The 23359-nt window shown below is 32.8% G+C and overlaps 3 protein-coding genes across 3 annotated transcripts; 2 read left to right on the top strand and 1 right to left on the bottom strand.

The window, feature by feature from the left end:
* The first annotated feature begins 12739 nt into the window (after positions 1-12739).
* LOC115968933 (laccase-11-like) lies at positions 12740-15259 on the top strand. Its single transcript, XM_031088476.1, has 6 exons — positions 12740-12874; positions 12970-13121; positions 13217-13461; positions 13552-13680; positions 13843-14766; positions 14905-15259. Exons 1-6 carry the CDS (start codon positions 12761-12763, stop codon positions 15033-15035), a joined length of 1695 nt encoding a protein of 564 aa, XP_030944336.1. The 5' UTR covers positions 12740-12760; the 3' UTR covers positions 15036-15259.
* A 416-nt stretch (positions 15260-15675) lies between these two features.
* LOC115969162 (syntaxin-112-like) lies at positions 15676-17809 on the bottom strand. The gene is made up of 2 exons (XM_031088741.1): positions 17661-17809; positions 15676-16883 (listed from the first exon to the last, which is right to left on the bottom strand). The coding sequence occupies exon 2, from the start codon at positions 16855-16857 to the stop codon at positions 15961-15963; it is 897 nt and encodes a 298-aa protein (XP_030944601.1). The 5' UTR covers positions 16858-16883; positions 17661-17809; the 3' UTR covers positions 15676-15960.
* Positions 17810-19845: 2036 nt separating this feature from the next.
* LOC115967532 (probable pinoresinol-lariciresinol reductase 3) lies at positions 19846-22948 on the top strand. The gene is made up of 5 exons (XM_031086651.1): positions 19846-20119; positions 20217-20351; positions 21510-21747; positions 21853-22056; positions 22732-22948. Exons 1-5 carry the CDS (start codon positions 19937-19939, stop codon positions 22896-22898), a joined length of 927 nt encoding a protein of 308 aa, XP_030942511.1. The 5' UTR covers positions 19846-19936; the 3' UTR covers positions 22899-22948.
* Positions 22949-23359: the final 411 nt, after the last annotated feature.

Genomic DNA, 23359 nt, shown 5'->3' with positions numbered 1-23359 from the left:
TTATTTTACTTTTTTTCATCTCATATTATTTTCTATAATTTTCTTATTATTCTCTCTTGAAAAAGTGATTATTTTTCTTGATTTTTTTATTCTTTCTTGCGACTCTAATTTATATTGATGAATCATTGTAATTTTTAAAACTTTATTTTGGATCCATATGTTTTGGTGTTGTATTTTTTAGTTCCCCGTTACAAGTAGTATCTCTCTCTCTCTCTCTCTCTTATAGTTTCGGTTTAATTTTTGTTTGAGTTAATACTTGGATTATTTTGGAAGTAAGAATTAATTTGAGTTTATATCAAAACACAATTTTGACTATGCTAATTACAGATTGACATTCGGTCCATTTTGGTCAGTTTCGGACAACTTCATTTGTTCAGTTTGGTTGGTCTATTTTAGTCCACTTTGGTAATTTTGGTCCAATTCGGTCTACTTCGGTCCACTTTAGTTCAATTAGGTCCATACGGTCTACTTCAGTCAATTCAGTGTGATTCGGTCTATTTCATCTATTCAGTGCATTTGGATCACTTCACTCAATTTTGGTCCATTCGGTCTTCTCTAGTTCTATTCGGTTCATTTCGGTCCAATCCGTCCAATTTGGTCCATTCAGTCCACTTCGGTTTATTCGGTCCATCTAGTGTATTTCTAATCACTTCAGTCCAATTTGGTGTACCGACTTAAGAATGGGAAAATATAAGTTTGGGTTGAAAGTATTACCAAATATTTGAGTAATATCAATTGTAATTATATAATAAGTTTTGGTTATCATAATAAGCTCTTCAAGAGAATGAGAATTTGATTAATAACTTTGAAATTTAAAATTTTAATTGTAACAAATGAAACTAGGAAAATATATTGCATAATAATAATAATAATAGTTAGAAGAATGTGGACCATTTCAAAAAAGAATAATATCAATCAAAAACATTAAAAAAATGATTAAATTATATATTTGTAAAAATGGAATGGTGGAAATTACTTTTTGAAATTGTTTAATTTTCAGGGAGAACAAACTATGTACAATAAAATTTAGAGAATAATTTATACATATTCAGTACAAGTTTGTTATGAGTTTTGATTATCATATTCAATACAAATTTATTTAAACAAAAATTATACATATATTTTTATATTATTTTTTGCTTGAAGGTATAATCAACCTCATGCAATTCATTTAAAAGTAATGACTTTAGAACAAATGAGTAACTACCTTAAAGATTAGATTTGTATATTCATAACCTTCATATTTAGAAAAAATTTCACTTAAATTTAATCAGACTGAAGTTGTAACATCCCATCCTAATTGCATAATTAATTTTATGGATTTATATACTTAGTATTATCTTAATTACTTTAAGTGCATAAAGTTTTGATATTTTGATATTATAAAAGATTAGGCTCTGTTTTTAATGATATAGAAAGAAGTTTTTAAAAGGTAAGGGTACATATGCATAACTATTTTATTCATTGGGCCTTTTTAGAATATAAGGTTATGGAGGGGTGGTAAGTGTAAATTCTGAAAATGTATATGGGTGAGTCATCCACCCTGTTACCCTTATCAAGACACATGCCCCACCCAAAACATTCTCCCTAATGGCTTTTGTCCAGTGGCCAATTCCACTGGACACAAGCCTCTCCCCCTAATCTTTTCTTTGCTGCACCGAATTCCATTTCTTTTGTTTCTATGTTCTTATTTCTTCTTTCTTTGTTCTCACCAACAGCCCTCCATCTCTCACTGAAACCATAGATATCTCTCTCTCTAAGAAGAAATCAAACTCTTACTAAAGTTTTAACTTCAATTGTGGGTAAGTAAATAAGATTATTTTTTGTTCTAGGTAATTTTAATGGTGTAATGGTTTGCTTTAGTTTCCATTCCATATTCTCTATTTTGATTGTTAGAAGCTGGAATTTGTGGTTTTGTGTTAGCAAGTTGAAAGATTGAAGATATTATGGTCAATTGAATGCCTATTAATGTATTATAACATGTATAGTATAGGTATAAAAATACCTACATGAAATGAAGGCCATTTGCAATTGTTGGATACTTTTATAAAAAATATCATATTTATTCTAACACTCATTTATGTGAATTGAGAAAATCAATTATCCCTTAATGTCAGATATGTTGATTGTGAAAATTTGAAATTCAAATATAATTCAAAATTTGAATAGCTATTGTCAATGGTTTTAGTTAGGCAAATTCCTGAAAATTAATGTGATTTTTAATACCATATATGATAGCTTTTAGTATACTTTCCTTTATAAACTTTTGTTTTAAAACGTTTCTTTTAATATATTTAATAGTAATGTTATAGATGGAAAGTATTAGAAATTATACAATTATATATTTATATAATTTATTGTTGATGGTTTATAGCATTACAACTTGCTTTCCATTCTTGGTTGTAATTATTTTGTGTAGTCAAAGTTGCAAAGGAAAGTATTGATTGATATCTAAAAGTCAACCACTTTAGGGCTGTTATTTTGTTTTCAATAGCATTATGACAATAAAAGACAACTTGATTTTGGCTATTAACTTAATTACCTCAACGTATATACATTGGCAAAAACTTTTGAATGATTCATATAACATATATAAAGAAACCTTTTGATCATATATTGATTTGAACAACTTTATGAGCATTTAAAGTTAGCCAACGTTTTTATTCTTTGGCTAAGGACAAGCTACATGTCTGGCTCTATATATATGGAAAGAAATAAAAGTTTCTAATACACATTATTTTTTGAATTAAAAAGCTATAGACTTTCAAAAAACAATTTTTTATTATTGTCCTAAACACTTACCATCTATTGCTTCTTACTATTCACAAAATATTTTATCTTTTACTAAAATTTTTGAGAAAGGAAAGTACTATAGAGACCTCATATCCTACGAGCAGTATAGGCTCGCAAGGATAATTAGCAAAGGTGGCTGGGCTATTGTATCCTAGGGACAACGTGCAGAAATATTTTGTCTAACTACATCGGACTTATCGTAGACGGCACGATTTGTCTCAATACAGTGACTTGGTCCATGCCTCATCTCTGCCACCTCTTTTGGTAAAATCAAATTGTGTAATTTCTAAGAAAAAGTCAGGTATTATCTCTCCTTTATTTCCAACAGCAATTATTTGATGATTTTGTGAGAAAGGTGTTAAAGTTGTCACTGTGATAGATTAGGTGTTTACAACAGGAAAAAGCTAGATTAAATAATATTCTATAAATTAGGATGCTAAGAGTAATTCTTATGAATTCTAAGACACACATGGTTGTAATGGAAGTGGCCTCACAACAATTGGATCAATATAAAAATAATGGTTTAATTTCTAAACTGAATGAAATTCTGTTAGGACAGATTTGAGTATGTTACTTTTATGATTTTTAGTAAATCATGGTTTTATACTTTGACTCTAAAATTGATATGGTATCTACTAGACATCTAACGGAGTGGCTCTGTAAAATTGCATGAAAATTGGATGTGAATGGATAACCCATTTGTATTTTATAAATGAGGTATATGTTGCTGAAATAAGCAGTGAACAGTAAATGATATAGCTAATTTTGAGGATTTAATTCTAAAGTTAGGGTGAATGTTTTGAGAAATAAATTAGTATGCTCATCATTTGGTATGTCTGGATCATAGATAAATTTTGCATGCCTTGGTTTCTCTATGATTTGGTACATTATGTGTTTGATAAATGTATCTTGTATTTGGGGAACTTTTGTGTGATGGGAATTAAGATTTTCTTGAGTTGAGAGTTAGGTTGTGATTCATGTATAAGTTTATATGCTTAGGAAGATTTGTTAGTAATAAGTTTTGGTCCTTCATTTAGGTGACAAAAATGAGAACGTGGACACTTAAGCTCCTCTTATACAAATCTCTCGCGTCTTCTGTTTTTAGGTAAAGGATATATGACGTGTGTTTGATAAGTACATGATTGTTTAAAAAATTTATTATACATTAAAACCTTTTAATTAGAGATATTACATATAAGTATGATTAAAGTAAAGATGTATATTCATGAGTTGTTGAATCTTGTAAAGTTGTGATTTACAACTAATTTGTGTTGGCTTTAATTCCGTACCAAATTTGATTGTAATCTTGTTCAATCTTTTGTACTCTGTATTTTATGTGGAATTTCATTGTAAAGGTTGTGTGTGAGAGAGAGTGTGAAGACTCAAGACTCATTGAAGATCAAAGGTGAAGGGGTGAAAAATAGTATGACGTTGGGCCTGATGAATCCGAGCCCATGGGCCGACAACAAGGGAGAGCCCAGGGCTTGGCATAACTCAAAATACTTGTGGCGCACGTTTGAAATCTGAAAGAGTCCTAAAGGAAATCAGAATACTAGTGCGAGGGTAATTCTAGAAGATACGCGCGTTAATGGAAAATCCACTCTACAAGGAAATGTCTTGTCCATCACATTTGGGATTACTCAAGAGGATTCCTATAAGGAAAAGACTTCTACATCAAAGAGGAGAGGTCGACCTACTACTATAAAAGCCCCAATACCCTCACAAATCAAGGTACGCATAATCTACCCTCTCTAGCACTTTAGAATTGTGAGAATAATTCTAACTTGATCGTCGGAGGGTATTTGGCCGACACCACACCGGTGCCCTCGCCGAGATCACTTCTTTCTTCTTGCAGGTTGTTAGTTTAGTCGAGTGTGGATCGTGTAACTCACTGGTGATTTTACGGCATCATCAAAAGGTGTTTTTGCGGGTAGCTCGCGATAAGCCTTCTCGTAAAGTGAAGCATGTGCTCAGCACATGACTAGAATGCGAAGAGTTATGACAGATGATGACAGCTGATTTTCGCAAGTGTTTTGCAAGTAAGGCCTTCCCGCGAGACACCCGCAAAACATTCTGTTTTGCCAATTTGTTATATCTAATACACCAGGTCTCTACCCACACTATATATACCTACATTATTCACATATTGAGATGAGTGCTTTTCAGAGAGAAAACCCTTTAAGAGTGAGAGATTGTCATATCCACAATCCTCTACACAATCCATTGTGGTTTTCCTCAACTCCTACCTCTCCATATCCAAATCCTTGAGAGGTTGGTAGCCCAAACACTTACCACACCCATCTTGAGTGTAAAGTGAGGTTTTAGTGCTGCTGGGAAGTATTGGAAGAAGCCATTTGTTTGGTGGATGCAATTGGGCTGAATTGTGTGATTCAGAGATCTAGAGAATACAAGGTTTCATCAAGTCAGTTGGTAGCAAAAGGTTGGAGGGCTCAAGTACATGGGGTAGATTAGGCTTGGAAGGTCTTTTGTTATTCATGTACTCCAACTCATTCTCTAGTGGATCGACTTACCGCTTGGAGGGCAGCAGAGAGGTTTTTTGCCGAGTTCTTTGGTTTCCTCTTCGATAACACATCGGCATGTTATCTTGTGTTTGCATTCTTCTTCCCTACTCTTTTAGCTTTCATTTTACTGCTGTATTTTGATGAATATGGCTTAAGGTAATTATATTGTTTGTCCACTCACATTTACTCTATTCCACACTTAGTTTAAATTAGAGTAAAATCAACCGAGCCATAATTTTAATTTGGGGGTCTAAACAACTCTTGTGTTTTTACACAAATTCGAGCTTTCAAATCTTATATATATATATGATAATTTTAGCATATTGATGCTATTACTTATATCACGAACATCATATTTAAGAATGAAGTGGATATGCTATTATTATGAAATATTTATGTAAAAATATAATTATCAGAAAAATATAATTTTCGGGTTATTCTATTGTTATGATTTGAACTTAGTTAGTAGGGGTTATATTACTGGCGTTTCCATGGAAATTTTGATTGGCCATTATAAGTGGTGAGGACTCTGTTGTACCCGCCCTTATTGGGAACGACCAACTTGTGAAGGATGCCAATTGACCCCATGGTTGATGATTATATCACAACGAAAAGGGTGTGATACTTTCTGATATGATCCTGGAATTTCCTAGCATTGTGGGGAATGCTGGATGTTTGGCAAATGTGCTGGAAGCCTCTCAAAGTTGTGTCAGACTTACAATTGGATTAACTAATATGTATTATAGATGAGTTATTAAGCTATTTGAAATTTATAAGAAAAGTATGATGATAAGAAAGGTATGTTGAATATATTATAAGTCTGATGGAAAGTTTATGATAAAGTATTTTATAGTCTATTTAAAGATAAAGTTATTGAATTATGTTTAAGTTCCTTATTATGTCATTTTATTATTATATGAAAGGAAAATGATGTATTTTCATCTGAAAGTTCATAAGTTATTTAAGAATAGTATGAAGACTATTTTACAAAGCTAGCATATCCATAAAATATTTGATTTACATGCATTCTTATTAAATGCTTATAGCCCACCCTAGTGTACAAGTTCTTTCTTGAAAGCAGTGAGAGTATTAGAGGTGGCAAGGAATCTGTGATTCTCATTTGTTAGAATGTATAGTTTTTCTGTAGAATAGTAGTTGAGCTCTTTTGTTGTATAGAAGGAATCAAGATGTATTTGATCATTTTGAGCATAGATGTATTTCAGAACCTTAGTTTGCTAAAAGTTTAATTATGTAATATTTACATGAATATCTTAAGTTACAGCCAAGTTGTAATTTTGCAAAGTTTGAAATGAAATAAAGTTTCAAAGTTTTTATCAATTTTGTATATTATGGTTTTTATGCAAGGAAATAAAAAGGAATACAAGAAACGATTTTTGATAAGCATCTTCAGTTTTAGTTGGTTCGTGTTAGAATTGAGGTAAACTTGATATTAACATGTTGGTCATGCTCTAAATTTTGAAGTATAAGTTTGGGTCGTGACAGAATTGGTCTGAAATGCTACGTTAATATGGCTCAACAAAAGTGTAGCAATAATAAATTATATGCTTAAGATTTTAGATATTAATATTATGAGTTTGAGATCTATATATTTTTTAATAAATTTATATTTAAAATAGGTGCTCTCAATCCAAGCATGTCTTTTCCTTATATGTAACTCCATCAAAAGGACCGAAGTGGACAGAATAGGAGTGAATGGGAACAAGGTGGACTGAATTGGACCGAATAGAACATAATGGACCAATTTACACCGAATTGGATCGAAAGGGACCAAAGTGGATAGATTAGAACCAAATTAGACGTAATGGACCAAATAGGAACAAATTGAACCAAGTAGGACCGAAGTAAACCGAATAGGACCAATATGGACCGAATAGAACCAAAGTGGACAGAATGGACCGAATAGAACTAAAGTGGATCAAAGTGGACCGTATAGGAATGAAGTTGATAGAATAGGACCAATGTGGACCGAATAAGACCAAAGTGGACCTAATAAAACCGAAGTGGACTGAAGAGGACATAATGGACCGAATAGGAGTTTTGAATATATATATATATATATATGTCATTTTTATTGTATTTTTTGGGCTCATATTTCTAATTTTTAATGTCTATTTTTGTTTGTATTTTTTAAATCAAAATTAAAGAGTTTAGCTCAAATATAATAAAATTTCATACTTTTCAACCCAAAAATTATGAAAAAAATGAAATTTTGAACTAAACTTGAAAAGGCAGCCTATAAAAGAATCAATATAAGGCGCAATCAATTCAAAATGGACTGAAGGGGACCAAAATTGATCAAGAGGACTGAATTAGACCAAGTGAACTAAATTGGATGAAATGGGACCAAAGTAGACCTAATTGGATCAAATATAAATTGTTTAAATTTTAGAAAGAACAAATTATCTTCAACAAATTTTAGGGGAAAAAATTATACATTATATTACAATTACAAAATAATTATTTATTCTCACGCATCGCTTAAGTTTGCGACTAGTTCTTATAGAATTTAATCGTCATAAATTATTTGGCCGATACTTCAAGAACATACAAGATCTTCTATAATATTGAACTCTTTGATTCTTTGAAATTTACATTTAAATTTAACTTGACACTGAATTTCGTTATAAACACTGCTCTCTATAAGAGGCAGCATGATTGTACAGCTATGTACACATACGTTTCCAATATAATTATATGAATCAAAAGTAAAATTCTTTCTTTATTCTTTTTATCCTGTTCTTCTTCCCTACCCAACAAATTTACTGCAATTTGTCATTACTCATAAATATATACAAAAAAGAAGGCATCCAACTACGTATTTTATTAATGTGAACCATTTGTATTATTATTGCAACTCCTAGGCTAAAGAATGCCTTATACACACATCTTACATGTATAGTTTTTTTCCTTTTCTTTTTTAGAAGAATCTCACATATATGATTCTAACTTCTAAGTTGAGATGAAATTCGATTAGGGTTAAAATTATGATTAAGTAATTAAATTCACAATTTCTTAAAAACTAAACTTTTAAGACAATCAATAATTTAACAGATCCGAAATCATGCATTATTAAAACTAGTTGCAGATCCGCGCTTTGCGCGTGATAATATTTTTAGGATGATCCCATTAAATTTATTTTTTTCAGTTTAGACTAATTTAATAAATAGTAATGTATTTCATAATCATATTTTCATTTATTATAAGAACAATCACAAATGTGATATATATAATTTTTTCGTACCAAAATGAAAACAATACAATTTTTCTCAAGAATTCAAAAGGTAGAAAAAATATTAATTTTTTTAATAAAAATTATTTGTGAAAGTTCAAATAGTGTATAAAACACCCTTGAACGTTTAGACCCCCAATAACAAAAATACCAATTCAAGCTTTATGACAAACAATAAGTATGCGAAAAATGAACACAAGCTATAAACAGAATTGGTAAACAATCTAAGCCAATTAAAATCACATCCATAGCAGAAAATAAAAGGCAAAGATTGAGGGAAGAGAGATGCAAACACAAGGACAACACAACGATGTGTTATCGAAGAGGAAACCAAAGCCCTCGGCGTAAAATCTCTCCGCCGCCCTCCAAGCGGTAAGTAATCCACTAGAAAATGTAGTTAGGATACATGAACAGCAATAGAACCTTCAAGCCTAATTTACCCAGTGTACCTAAGCCCTCCAAGCTTCTTGCTTCAACGAGGTTGCGCCGAACCTATTTCTTTTCTAGCTTCCCAGATTCCGCTACTTGACCATAGCATCAACCAATGTGAAATTGGTTCCTTCCTAACTGTTTCCCAGAATACCAAATAATCCTCTCACAGTAATGGATATTGTGAGAAAAAGTTTTAGTAAAAGGCCTCTCAAGGATTTAACAATGGGGAGGAAGAGAGTAGAGGAATTTGAAGAGTCTCTTATGTTAAGATTGTAGATGAATCAATCTTGTTTTACTCTAGGGTTTCTCTCTGGAAGCCTGTTACTTTCATGGGTATGAGGGGTTTTATACTTGGGTGAGAATGAAATGTGAAGAGTCAGGTTTTTTTTTTTTCAAAACAGGGCTGGGTCGTGGCTTAACTGAGTCGCAAGATCCAAACACAAGGACAACACAACGATGTGTTATCGAAGAGGAAACCAAAGCCCTCGGCGTAAAATCTCTCCGCCGCCCTCCAAGCGGTAAGTAATCCACTAGAAAATGTAGTTAGGATACATGAACAGTAATAGAACTTTCAAGCCTAATTTACCCAGTGTACCTAAGCCCTCCAAGCTTCTTGCTTCAACGAGGTTGCGCCGAACCTATTTCTTTTCTAACTTCCCAGATTCCGCTACTTGACCATAGCATCAACCAATGTGAAATTGGTTCCTTCCTAACTGTTTCCCAGAATACCAAATAGCCCTCTCACAGTAATGGATATTGTGAGAAAAAGTTTTAGTAAAAGGCCTCTCAAGGATTTAACAATGGGGAGGAAGAGAGTAGAGGAATTTGAAGAGTCTCTTATATTAAGATTGTAGATGAATCAATCTTGTTTTACTCTAGGGTTTCTCTCTGGAAGCCTGTTACTTTCATGGGTATGAGGGGTATTTATACTTGGGTGAGAATGAAATGTGAAGAGTCAGGTTTTTTTTTTTTCAAAACAGGGCTGGGTCGTGGCTTAACTGAGTCGCAAGATCCAGCCGCGAGATAACTGAATGGCTAGTTGTCCTATTTTGTCCTGTAGTGCTCCAGCTAGCATTACGCTTTAACTTCTGGCATGCCTAGTACGTGTGCAGCTTCTGGCGGCTTGCAGCCGTGAGTCACTCGCGAGGTCCAGTCGCGAGTCTCTATTTTTCTTGCACACTCTTGAGCATTTCTTCACACTATCTCACTCACTACCCTTACAAAAATCCCACCTAAATACAGGGTTACTAATTGCTGAAATATAAGCAAATTTGGCATGGAATAAAGCCAATAAGATAGTTGATTAAATTCAACCTTACAATTTGTAACATTTTGTGTATCATTAAAAGTATATAAAATTAGAAAATTATTTTTTTAGTTTTAAAAAAACTTTTTAAAATCCAATTGTATCTACGGTACAATCAAAAACACCAAAAAACTTATTAAAAAACCAACAAAAATTACAATTCAAAAAAAGAAAGGGAAAAATAAAAATCACATCAAAGTCAAACAACTTCTTCTGAACATGTAAAACATTTCAAACGTGATGTGATCAAGCCAAATATCCAATGCATAATCAAATTCAAAATTTTTGATAAGGTTTTGAAGTGACGCAATAGAAATATGTCATTATTCCCAAGAAAAAAAGTGTTGGTTATAACTTTATATATAATGATTGTAACCAAGAGTACAAAGGGGAAATTTAGAGAAATTTTTTTTGTAAAAATAAGAAGTTTTGTGTTAATACTATCATAATCTAATCTAACACCTAATCCAACATATGAAAAATGAGTAGATAAAAAAATAATTTTAAACAAAAAATTGAATTTTTTTTTCTTAAAAATCTCAAAGAATACACAAATGAGATAAGGAATATGAGCAATACAAAATATTCATAAATGCTTAAAACAATTACTCAAGCATCCAAAAATATCATATAATAAAGACATAACAATTTGCTGCTAATTTGTTAAACAACATATTTAGAAATAATGAAAGGAAACTGCACTAATACCATCTTCTTCAATTGCATTAACTGTTCTCCGTCATATTGTCCAAACTATTCTGCTATTTTCTAAATAAACTAAAACCTGACAACAACACAAAATATGAACATATTATAATATGATTTTTCCCTAAATCTGGTCAACAACATTAAAACTATTTTGTGTTGTAAATAAAATGATAAAAAAATACTTGCATCAAGTAACACATATAAATTAGTCAATAATAAGACAATGGGAGTACAAACCTCATAAAAAATCCAACAAAAAATGAAAAGAGAGAGAGAGTGGGAAAGCATGCATAAAATGGAAGAGAGTGATAAATTTATAGTAAGAAGATGAGAATAAGAAAAGTCAAAATAAAGGAAGATAAAAGGATAAAATTATATGTAAAGTTAAAACCATCTAAGAGGAATATGTATAGACAATACTCAGTTATAACATCAAAATTACAGTAGGTGAATATGTAAAGTTAAAACAGTCTAAGATGAATTTATAAAACCAATGTATTTATATATTTAATATTATCAAAAAAAATTAAAGGTAAACAATAAATATGAAAAACAATAATGACAGGCAATGACGTGGAGGATGAGAAGACTTAACAGGAGCATAACAATAATAAATGTTACCCTCCAACTTTTAATTATATATAAATATAGATATAGATGTAGATAAATAAATTTGATATGGGTACTTAAGTCACAGGCAGGTAGCACAACTGCAAAGTGTAAATCCTGTGGGTCTGTCTGTCTAGCCCAAAAAGATCACTAATTAAGTTTAAGTTTTCCTGTCAACAGTAAGGTGTACTGTCCGACCGTCTTTTGGTTGGCAACGTGGTTACCTCAAAAAACCACCATTAATTTATTATAGGTGTAACAAAAGTTGAAGTCCTTCGCAAGTATGATAACTAAACAACCATAGGCTTGAACAAACAACATATTCAAAGGCTTAGAATATTCAAAGGCTTAGAAGCAAGGTTTTTCTTCTTTGCTTGGCAGATTATAAGGAAGACAAAAAAAGTTTAATAATTTACTTACCCGTCTTTTGTGAAGAGGAAGATAAAAATTAAAAAGTTCCAGATATCATGAATCTTTACTGGGTTACATTTTTAACTCCCTTTACAAGTTTGAGTTACATTCTTAACTCACCAATAACAAGTTGGCTAATCAGTGTGCTGCTTTATGGGATTAATCAAGTTACAATTAAGATTCGTAATCATTTATATAGCTTAGATCTACCTAGTAAATACCCAATGACTTAATATGTGTTCATGACACACTCATCTATCAAATATAACATGCTCACATCTAAAATTTGACCATTTACTAAGCTTACCAAACAAATCCCACCCGGCAAAAAGTTCAGAAATGAATGTGCATTGATGAAGTAAATGGAAAAGTTTATGTATAACACTTTTCCTTAACGGTTAAGCTCGGGTGGTCAAGTTTGGCTCTATGTAGCTCTCATGCTCATTCTGTATTATTTAAATAAAAGACATAGGCCATTCAACTACTACTGTTCCCTATCAGCATTTTGCTTACAAGATTTAAATAGACAACCTCATGGTTTTATTTAAAATTGACAATCTCTGCAAACTCTACCTAATTCAACAACACCACCTCTCTCTCTCCTTTGGTTACAAACAGACTAATAATTGGACTATTACCCCTGTATTCATCCCTATAAATACTTTAGACCTTGACCCTCATATTTCATCCGAACATACTTAACAGAATTCAAATATTTAGGCTACAGTTATGGGCATGGCGAACCGTGAAAATTTCCCCTTGGTTCCTTTCTTTTACTTCTTTTGCATGCTTGGGTTTGTTTTTATTCCAACCGAAGCTTCTGTAAAGAAGTACCAGTTCAATGTAACTATTTGACATTAGCAATTTTATGTAAACTTTGGTGTTTTCTCTTTTGGCTTAAGTTCTATATATGATGGTTTTCTTTTCTGGTATCTCAGGTTCAAGTGACGAATGTCAGCAGGTTGTGCCACACCAAGCCAATTGTCACGGTTAATGGGATGTTCCCAGGGCCTACAATTTATGTTAGAGAAGGTGACAGAGTTCTAATAAATGTGACCAACTCTGCCCAATATAACATGTCCATTCATTGGTAAGACATGCATAACATGCTCTATTGGAACAACATTCATTCAATGAAATAAGTCAATATGGTTTTGTTAACGTAACATATGACATTATTTGCAGGCATGGATTAAAGCAATATCGAAATGGCTGGGCAGACGGACCAGCATATATAACACAATGTCCAATCAAGACAGGGAACAGTTATGTTTATGATTTTAATGTGACGGTGCAAAGGGGAACACTCTGGTGGCATGCACATATCTTTTGGCTAAGGGCCACTGTCTATGGTGCAATTGTCATCATGCCTAAACAAGGGACTCCATTTCCTTTCCCTCAGCCTGAGAGAGAAGAAACTATACTCCTAGGTGAATTAGACTAATAAGTCTGCAATTCTGTCCTTTCACATTTACACGTAAAACAAAATGCAATTGCTATAATTTTTGTAAATTTTATAGGCGAATGGTGGAACAATGATGTTGAAGAGCTTGTTAATCAAGGGAACAAGTTAGGATTGCCACCAAACATGTCTGATGCACATACCATTAATGGAAAGCCAGGGCCACTCTTTCCATGTTCTGATAAACGTAAGTCAAATCAGTTTGAAGGCTTGAAGTCTATCAATATTATCTATTTAACATCACTAGATTCACTTCTCAGGAAGTTTTGGGTGCCACTATTTCAATGTGCCTTAAATGCACTTTTCCCTTTATCAGCTTCTTCTTCATTATCTTTTCTTTCTTTTTCAGATACCTTTGCAATGGAGGTTGAACAAGGAAAGACATACCTCTTGAGAATAATCAATGCTGCGCTTAATGATGAGCTTTTCTTTGCCATTGCTGGTCATAACCTGACAGTGGTAGAGGTTGATGCAGTGTATACCAAACCCTTCACAACGCAAGCAATACTGATAGCACCAGGACAGACCACAAATGTTCTTGTTCAAGCCTCCCAAGTGCCAAGCAGATATTTTATGGCTGCTAGGCCTTTCATGGATGCACCACTTTCCATTGACAACAAAACTGCCACAGCAATGCTACAATACAAAGGCATTCCAAACACAGTACTCCCAATCCTTCCTCAATTGCCAGCACTCAATGACACAAATTTTGCACTAAGCTACAATGCCAAACTTCGAAGCCTCAATTCTCCTCAGTTCCCAGCAAATGTTCCACTCAAAGTTGACCGACATCTCTTTTACACAATTGGTCTGGGAATAAATCCTTGTCCAACTTGTCTAAATGGAACACAACTCATTGCTTCCTTAAACAACATCACCTTTGTAATGCCCCAAATGGGCCTTCTTCAAGCTCACTATTTCAACATCAAGGGGGTGTTTAGAACAGATTTCCCAGACCGCCCTCCAACACCTTTCAATTATACTGGTGCACCACTTACTGCAAACCTTGGCACTACATTAGGCACCCGACTTAGCAAGATTGCTTTTAATTCAACAGTGGAATTGGTCTTACAAGACACAAACCTTCTCAGTGTTGAGTCCCATCCATTCCATCTTCATGGTTACAATTTTTTCGTTGTTGGGACTGGAGTTGGGAACTTCAACCCTTCAAAAGATCCAGCCAAATTTAACTTGGTGGATCCTCCTGAAAGAAACACAGTTGGGGTTCCAACAGGTGGTTGGACTGCCATGAGGTTCAGGGCTGACAATCCAGGTATGTCCAACAACATAACCAAATAAAAGACTGCATTGAAAGTTTAGTAAATAAGCAACAATAATTCTCAATCAAAAAGAGCTTTTTCTTAAAATCTAAAAATTGTAAATATTCATATGGTGTTTGTTCATTGTATAGGTGTGTGGTTCATGCACTGTCATCTGGAGCTTCACACTAGCTGGGGTTTAAAGACAGCATTTGTGGTGGAGAATGGAAAAGGTGTGGATCAATCTGTTCTGCCTCCACCTAAGGACCTTCCTCTTTGTTAGCTGCTTGAAACTCCTGAGAATACTAAAGGGAAAATTAGGTGGTGACAATTTCTTGAGTTGAGTTCCTAAAAAGTGTTGAGAGATAAAAATTAAAATTTGTATCAGATTCTTTTCAAGTTGTCTTAAAACCTCAATTGTATACTTATTCATTTGTCCACAAGGGTTGGATGTTTAAGCTTCCTGGAGCCAAGCAAACCCTCTCATTATACAATTTAAGTCATTGTTTGTAATTTCAGCTCATTTAATCATGGGAAAAATCAAAAACCCCTGCCATTGGATTCACTGTACAGTATCTAACATAATCCACGCTTCAAATTATAGATAAATAGCACAAGCCTCAACATTAACAAGTCCCTTTCCCAACCCTGCTGCCTTACCGTTTACAATTAAGTTCTGCAATACTAATCAACGAAAGGTTTCAAGCACAAGCCTCACACTCACTGTTTACTAATTAAATTTTGGGGAGCCCTCATTGTTCAATTATGTTTTAGGGATTCAGCTAAATGATCAGAAAATGCACAGAATCATTAGACAAGCTGCCCCGCATAGAACTAACTATTAAAATTGCTTTCACACACGAAGAGATAGAGAGAGGGGAGACAAGTAAAATATCAGCCTCAAAAGATGAGTCTTAATCTGATAACAAGAGGAGAAGCATAGTGAAAGAAACTCTCATTAACAATTTTACAAAGCTCAACAGAAAAACTTTGTTCACAAAATTCAAATTGCAAAGAAACCAACAATAAAAGATGAAGAGATATCATCACAAATTGCCCTCCAAATGACAAGTATAACCAAAGTGGAAATCAAAACACGGCATTCAGTATAGAACTCCTTCACAAGAAAAGCTCCAGTATATTCACAAACCAAACCTCCCCAGCTACCAAAACCACATTCTAGCCAACCTATGAATTCATGAGAAACTTCAAGAAGCTACGATGGAAATAAAGCATATCAGCAACAAAACCAGCACCAAAGCACCTATCCAATAAGCCCATTTTCTTCTTTTCTTCTTCATCTGATTAGCGTCGAAGAGTTTATTGGTTCCACCATCAATGTAAGCCGCTGTGCGAGCCACATTCTCTTCAATATCATTAATCTGTTCCCCTTGTGTTTCCACCAACACAGCCATGTCTAGAAAAACTTGATGAAGCTCTGTCAAGCTCCTCTGTATCTCCTTCAAAGCCTCATGCCTTTCCTTATTCTCCATTATCAAATCTGCCCTCCCTTCAAAAACATTGACCTGCCCACCTTCCAAAATCATCTTATCAACATCTTCCTCACTTGGTTCCTCTCCGGTGGCAGCATAATACCTCCTCTTTAGTCCTTCTTTGTGCTCTTTAACAATCTTTTCTCTCAAAGATTGAAAGTCATTCATCATATCCTTCAATTTGACTCTCAAACCATTAGTCACCAAAATCCTTGTTCGATCAACTGGACTTCCTTCTTTGTATTCCACCGAAACATTACGATTAGCTTGATTAGACCGATCAAGTGACTCCAATCTTGCTTTTATAGCTTTTGCTTTCCGAAGAACCATGACCATGTCTGAGTTAATCCTATCTCTTATCCCTCTAAGAACTTTAGCACTGTGACTAGACTTAGTCTCTTCATTTAGGTCTTGAAGGTTAAGAAGAAGATTGGTGATCTCTTCCATGTCAGCTTTGATTGCAGCCACTTCTTCGAAAAATTGTGAGAGGTTCTGTTCATCAGCGGGGTCAATTTTTCCCATCTCGATATCCTGATCGGCTTCTAGGTCTTTCATGGCCTGTTTCTTAAGCTCCACGTAACTAAGAAACGATTTTGTCATAAGGTCATTCATTTTTGCGACGAACTCAAAAGACCAACCTGAAAGAGAAACAAGGCTAAGGTTATGCTTGAATTAACTTTCTAGTGATTCTTATCTCTCCAACAAAAAATCTTAAATGAAATGAGAATTTGGTAATAAACAGATAAAATGCTTGCCCACTATTTGTTTACCTAGAAAACAGAGGAAAATAAGGATGCTCTGTTTCCTTAAAATGTTATGTATAAATTCTAAACTAAAGTTCTTTCATTTTCTCAGAAGAACTACTCAATTATATATTAAAAGAAAAATTTTCTCTGTAACCAAACAAAACCATAATCCAACGCAAAGAAGGACCCAGAAAAATAATGATTAAACAAAGCAAGAAGGAAAACTAATATAAGAGAAACAGGGCTAAGGTGATTCTTGAATTGAATTTCTTGTGATTCTTATCTCTCCAACAATAAATCTGAAATGAAATTATAATGGGTCATAGACAGAACAACCACTTGCCCACTATTTGGTTACTGCAAAAACAGAGGAAAATAAGATTTGCTCTGTTTTCTACTTTTCTCTGAGAAATGCAAAAAAAGCTCAACTCAAACCAAACTTTATATGTAATATCTAAATTCTAAACTAAATAATTTCATTTCCCCAGATGACATATATATTGATAGACAAAAATTTTCTCGGCAATCAAATTAATAATCTAAGGAATCCCATGTTAGAAATAACATTGTAATTCAAAGTGCATTGATATAAATATTAAAAAAAAAAAAAAAAACATGATTCAAGAACAATATAATGAATAAGAAGAAGAAATTAAGAAATAAAAGGACCTTGAAGAAGTGAAGTGGATGATAAGAAAGGAAAAGAGAGGCTCAACTGCTTGATTGTTGATGATTTTTTTTTTTTCTTATGGGGAATTGCTCTGAGTTTGAAAATGGAAATATTTGAAGGGTTTTGCAGCTTATAAATCTATATATACTCCTCCAAAAGAAAAAAAAATATGAATAGAAGGCTTCAGTTACAATTTTCCTTCTTTCAAATTTCAAATTTAAAGGCTCCCTTAAAATAGCCGTTAAAAGGTTTGAAAAGTCCCAATTTTGAATTTTCTCTTTGCTCGAATGATGTCGTTTCGTTCATAAGGCTTCTGCATAAGTATTTTTTTTTTAAATAAAAAATAAATATACTCTTTATTTTTTCTTTTTAAGATGTTCTTGTAATTAAAACCATTTCTATGGAATTAAATGAAGGCCAAAATGCAAAAAGGCTCGCATAGTTTGGGGTTCTTTACAAATTCATCTCATGTGCTATCAATTTTGTATTATTGACTTTCGAGATTTAAGAATCGTTAAAATTGACTATCATATCTTATTTCTGCTAACTATAGTTAAAAAAAAAAAAAAATTTATCACATGGTGTGCAAATGACCTCTTTACTTAAAAAGAAAAAATCATTTTAAAAATAATATGTGCATAACACATTTTTCTATCAAAATAGTTAATGAAATTGAGTTGGATGGGTCAATTTGAATAATTCTTAAATATCTGAGATAAATAATACAAAATTTATAGTATAAAAGGTCAATTTGCAATTGACCCAACCCTCGGGAGCCTTTTTGCATCTTGCCCTTAAATAAACTATTGTGTAAAATGCTTCAATTCCTTTCCTTGATTCATTAAAATGTTTAGTTTAAATTTAAATTATAAAGAGGTTTGAGTATATTTTCTTAAAACTTAAAATGAATGTGGCATAATTATGGTTAGGTAAATTACTTAATATAAAATTAGAGACATTAGCATATCAATTTAACACTTATTATTCATTTTCAAACATTGCCTATTATCTTAGATTGTAATTTTTGGGGAAAGTCCAAAAACACCTTATAGTTTTATGCTTGTCTCATATTATAATTTGTTCCACCCTTCCTTAAAAGTTATCATAACTTTTGAATGAAATTTGTAATGTAGCTTTTTGTTAAAACCGCATCCCCTCTCCCATTGTATAGTGTGGCTTTTTGTTAAATTAAAGAAAATAATTTTTTTTGAAAGGAATTAAAGAAAATATTTCAATAATATTATTAACATTATTTTTTAATTTGTTGAATATTTTGGTATTATAATTTTAAATAGGAATAAAATTACATGAGGAAAGCATATCATAAGATATGTAAGCACGTAACACCTATGTCATGTTATAACGACTATGTTATAAAAGGTCAGACCTCTCTTATTAATATGATTAAATACATCTGTTACAATAACGCAAAGAGAAATTTAAACTATGAACATCTCTGTTGAAAACATTAAAAATGCAAAGATGTTAAGTATATAATATGAATTGGCAATATAAAAAGAAAAATGAAAAAAAAATAAATAAATAAAGCCTTTGTCTCAAATTTTTTAAGAATTTGTTATGGATCTTAGCACTTTCAAACTTTGAAGGAGATTTCATCTAATCCCATAGCTTTTCTTTAATAAGTTATAATAAATTTATATATATATATATATATATATCTATCTATCTATCTATCGTACAGTACATACATAATATTTATTGTATATTACTATTAGGTTGCGTTTGAGATTAGAATTTAAAATTAGCTTATTCTTATTACTATTCATGTGTTCTACTATACTTTTTGATACTATTCATGGGTTTTACTATACTATTTCAGCTAACTTTTATTTTTATCTACTGTATTTTCAACAAAAAATTTTTAATTTCAGCTAAATAAATTATTTCCAAATAGACTCATAGTCAATGACATAATTTGGTTCTATTTTTACAATCAAGTGACATCTAAAGAAAAAAAGATACCATAATTCTTAAATTAAATTTAATGACTATTTTATTAACTGATGCTATTATATTTTAAAAAAATGATTAAATTTAACCCTTGGTAATTGAAAGAAACACCACCGTTAAATAAAGAGTAAATTTAGTGCCACACTGTGAAAATTGGTGTGGTAATATATTTTTTTGTTAAATAAAAAATAAGGGATTTAGGGAGAAGTGGATTTAGGAAGTAACTCTTTGGAAACTTTTTCTTTTTGAAACTAAACTGAAAGCCATTTTGGAGATTCTGAGTTTTCAGTGAAAATCAAGAGAGATGGAGAAGAAGAGCAGAATACTGATAATTGGAGTGACAGGAAATCTGGGTTTCCACTTAGCCAAAGCCAGCCTCCATTTTTCTCACCCAACGTTCGCTCTTTTCAGAGACTCTGCTTTCTCTGACCCAATCAAATCTCAAAAGCTTCACTCCCTCTCCAACTCCGGAGCCACACTCCTCAAGGTCACTTTTTCACACCTATTCCCATCTGGGTTTTGCTTTTCTCTCTACTTTTTAGTGTTATATGATATATAATATGTGCATTTCTTTTGAATATCAGGGTTCTCTGGAAGATGAAGCTAGCCTTATAGAGGCGATAAAGCAAGTGGATGTTGTTGTTTCTGCTGTTTCTTCTAAACAGGTTCTTGCCCAGAAGCTTCTTATCTCAGCTATTAAACAAGCTGGCTGTATCAAGGTCTTTCTTCTCTCACTCCCAGTTTATTTGTTTATGCTTTTGGTGTTAAAATTGTTGAGCATTGAGAGATTGAAAAAAATTAATTAAAAAAACCCAGAAGTAAGACAGTGATTTTACAACGAGGGAAAGCACTCAGGTCAGTGTGTATAATAGAAAAATCTGTCAAATTTACACATTTGATTCCAAGATAAAAATTAGAAAAAGTTAAAATAGACAGGAATTTTTGCCCGAACTTATGCGAATGCTCTAAGTTGTTGTATTACAATAATATAGGGGTTTACATACTAGAGAACCTTAGACTAAACATACATTATTTACTTGTTCTATAAGTACATGGGCCTACAAGTGGTTTGAGCCTCTTGGGCCATATTATGTTTAATGACATTTTTGGATTCGTGGGAGCTTTGTGCACTTGTTATGACCATTTTAGTCCTCAGATGTGTGTCTTTGTGTGATGGGAACGTGAGCAAAATGATAAGAGAAGATCATTTACAATAAATGAAACAAAAGAAATGTGTTCATGAACCAAAGGCAGCCTGTGTGTTCTTATTCTTATTGCATCCATAAGGTCAACACTTTTGAATTAGCAGTTTTTAGGAATTAATTAAGGTTCTTTGTTGGTTTTAATCACAATACAATGTCATGGTTTGTTTAGCTTGTACTTCTCTCTCTTTTTCTCTCTCTCACGCTCTCTCTCTCTCTCTCTCTCTCACATACACACACAAATGCTGCCAAAGTATGCTGTTCTCCTTGAGCTGCCAGAAGTTGTACTGAAAATTTTGAGTCATTCTTAAATCTTAAGTATGAATGATAGTCTGTGAGGAATGTAAAAATGTTTCTTTCTTCTCAATGTACATATGTGTGTATGTATGAAGTCAAGATGGTTTCCCATCACTTTGTAAATTAGGTAAAGCATGGTAATAAAATGGAAGAGATGCATTGTATTACCTGTGAATTTCATAACAATCTTAGAGATAATATCTCTACGATTTAGTTTGGTTCAAATTAGTATATCTCCTGGTCCGAATTTGAACCAATTTTTATCTTGAATCTCTTGCGTTCTATGTAAACTGTGTTATGATCTCTTACAATCGTACAGAACATCTCAATCTTATATTTTATTTATCTTATAATACTGATAATCATAAACTGATCCAGAGGTTCATTCCGTCAGAATTTGGAGCAGACCCAGATAAGGTTCAGATATCAAACATGGCATACGACTTCTACACACAGAAAGCTGAAATTCGACGTCTTGTGGAAGCTGAAGGCATTCCCTACACTATCATTTCCTGCAACTTTTTTATGAGCTTTTTAATTCCTTCACTTGTTCAACCGGACCTAGAGACTCCTCCAAGGGACAAGGCCACCATCTTTGGCTATGGAGATACTAAAGGTACGTTGATCAAGATCTAACTCAGCTCCCTGTGCTGTCTTGATTGTTTTTTTAGAACCTAGGACTTTTGGTAATCTACTGCTTGGTTATTTGGCTTTTCTGCAGGTGTCTTTGTGAAGGAAAGTGATGTTGCTACCTTCACAATTAGTGCAGTGGACGATCCACGCACGTTGAATAAGGTGGTGTATTTGAGGCCCCCAGGAAATGTGTACTCCGTCAATGAGCTGATTGAGATTTGGGAGAGTAAGATTGGGAAGAAGCTTGAGAAGATATATGAACCAGAAGAAGAGCTCCTTAAGAAAATAAAAGGTATTTTACTAGTATTCAAAAAACTTCTTTGTGCCCTAGGTGGCTGCTAATTGTCAACTCAAAGACTTTGAAGTGGCACCTAAGCTACTAAAAAGGGGTGAGAAAAGGAAAAACAAAAGGAGAGAAATTTTGAAGAAATAAAATTTAATATAAATTGCAAATCACTACAATACCAGAGATCATATTTCCCAAATGATCTTAAAATAATTGGAATTGATTATTCTTGAAATACTATTAGCAGTTTTGTAATACTGTAGTAAGTTGAGAAAAAAATGTAGAAATTCCATGGAAAAACTAATTTCATATTCCTTTTCCATCTGTCTAATCCTTGCAAATCAGATATTTATGGAGTATGCATGTAACTGGCTACTTTGTGAGATCTACACTAGAAAGCAACCATAGATAGCTATATCTAGAAGTTAGATTTTACTCCTGTGCTCAATACTCTTCTTGCTTGGTCCAAGATCTTAGTCAGAAGGCTAGATGCCACATTTAGGACTTCCTCTTGCTTGGTTTACTTGGTTTTCAAAGGACAAAATTATGGTGTTATTTCCAGACTAAGATATATGGTATACTGAGATTTTCTTTGTTGGTTATTTACTTGAACTGTTTTTTTTTTTTGGTTTATAACATTTCTTGTTTAGCTTCTTGTTTAATTTTTTGTACTGATTGCAGAGATCCCATATCCCGAGAACATGAAGTTCATATTCCTATATTCTGCTTTCATAAAGGGTGATCATACATACTTTGATATTGAGTTGTCTGGTGGTGTTGACGGGACAAAACTGTATCCACATCTGAAATACACTACAATCAGCGAATATTTAGACACCTTACTGTAAGAACCTCTAACAATGTGTCAATGTTGTTTAATAAGTTGTAATCAGTGATCCTTGTTTCCCTACTTCATTGTTTTACAAGGACAATTGTGTAGTTTACCATTGACAAGGTTAAAAAAAAATGTTTGCATTTGAATAATTTATAATAATAATAATTAAAAAAAAAAAAAACTATATGAATAGCAATTTTACAGTGTCAATTGGTAACTGAACAACCTATTATCTTTCTAACATTTAGAGCTGTAATTGGCTGCATTCTTGAGTGAAATTGTCATATAGTTTATCTCATAGATTCGTACCGTTTTGGCAGCCAGCAGTGCTTATATTTGAAATATAATATTTCCATCATGTATAATGCAAAAAAGTCAGGAATTTTTAAACTTACAAATAACTTTTTAAGTGTTTACAGGAAAAACATTGAGCTTGAATGATGGAAAATTTCAGAACACTTTGTGCAATAAGTC

This window comes from Quercus lobata, chromosome 11, assembly GCF_001633185.2.
Source record: "Quercus lobata isolate SW786 chromosome 11, ValleyOak3.0 Primary Assembly, whole genome shotgun sequence".
In the NCBI taxonomy this organism is placed as follows: Eukaryota; Viridiplantae; Streptophyta; class Magnoliopsida; order Fagales; family Fagaceae; genus Quercus; species Quercus lobata.
The sequence above is the reverse complement of the archived record's forward strand: the minus strand, read 5'-3'. Positions and strand labels throughout refer to the sequence as shown.

Excerpts from the sequence above, each read along its gene's own strand:
- LOC115968933 (XM_031088476.1), top strand. The coding sequence starts at position 12,761 with ATGGGCATGGCGAACCGTGAAAATTTCCCCTTGGTTCCTTTCTTTTAC. Across the intron at positions 12,875-12,969 it reads TAAAGAAGTACCAGTTCAAT|GTTCAAGTGACGAATGTCAG; the intron begins GTAACTATTTGA and ends CTGGTATCTCAG. Across the intron at positions 13,462-13,551 it reads AGAAGAAACTATACTCCTAG|GCGAATGGTGGAACAATGAT; the intron begins GTGAATTAGACT and ends TAAATTTTATAG.
- LOC115969162 (XM_031088741.1), bottom strand. The coding sequence starts at position 16,857 with ATGAATGACCTTATGACAAAATCGTTTCTTAGTTACGTGGAGCTTAAG.
- LOC115967532 (XM_031086651.1), top strand. The coding sequence starts at position 19,937 with ATGGAGAAGAAGAGCAGAATACTGATAATTGGAGTGACAGGAAATCTG. Across the intron at positions 21,748-21,852 it reads TGGCTATGGAGATACTAAAG|GTGTCTTTGTGAAGGAAAGT; the intron begins GTACGTTGATCA and ends GCTTTTCTGCAG. Across the intron at positions 22,057-22,731 it reads GCTCCTTAAGAAAATAAAAG|AGATCCCATATCCCGAGAAC; the intron begins GTATTTTACTAG and ends TACTGATTGCAG.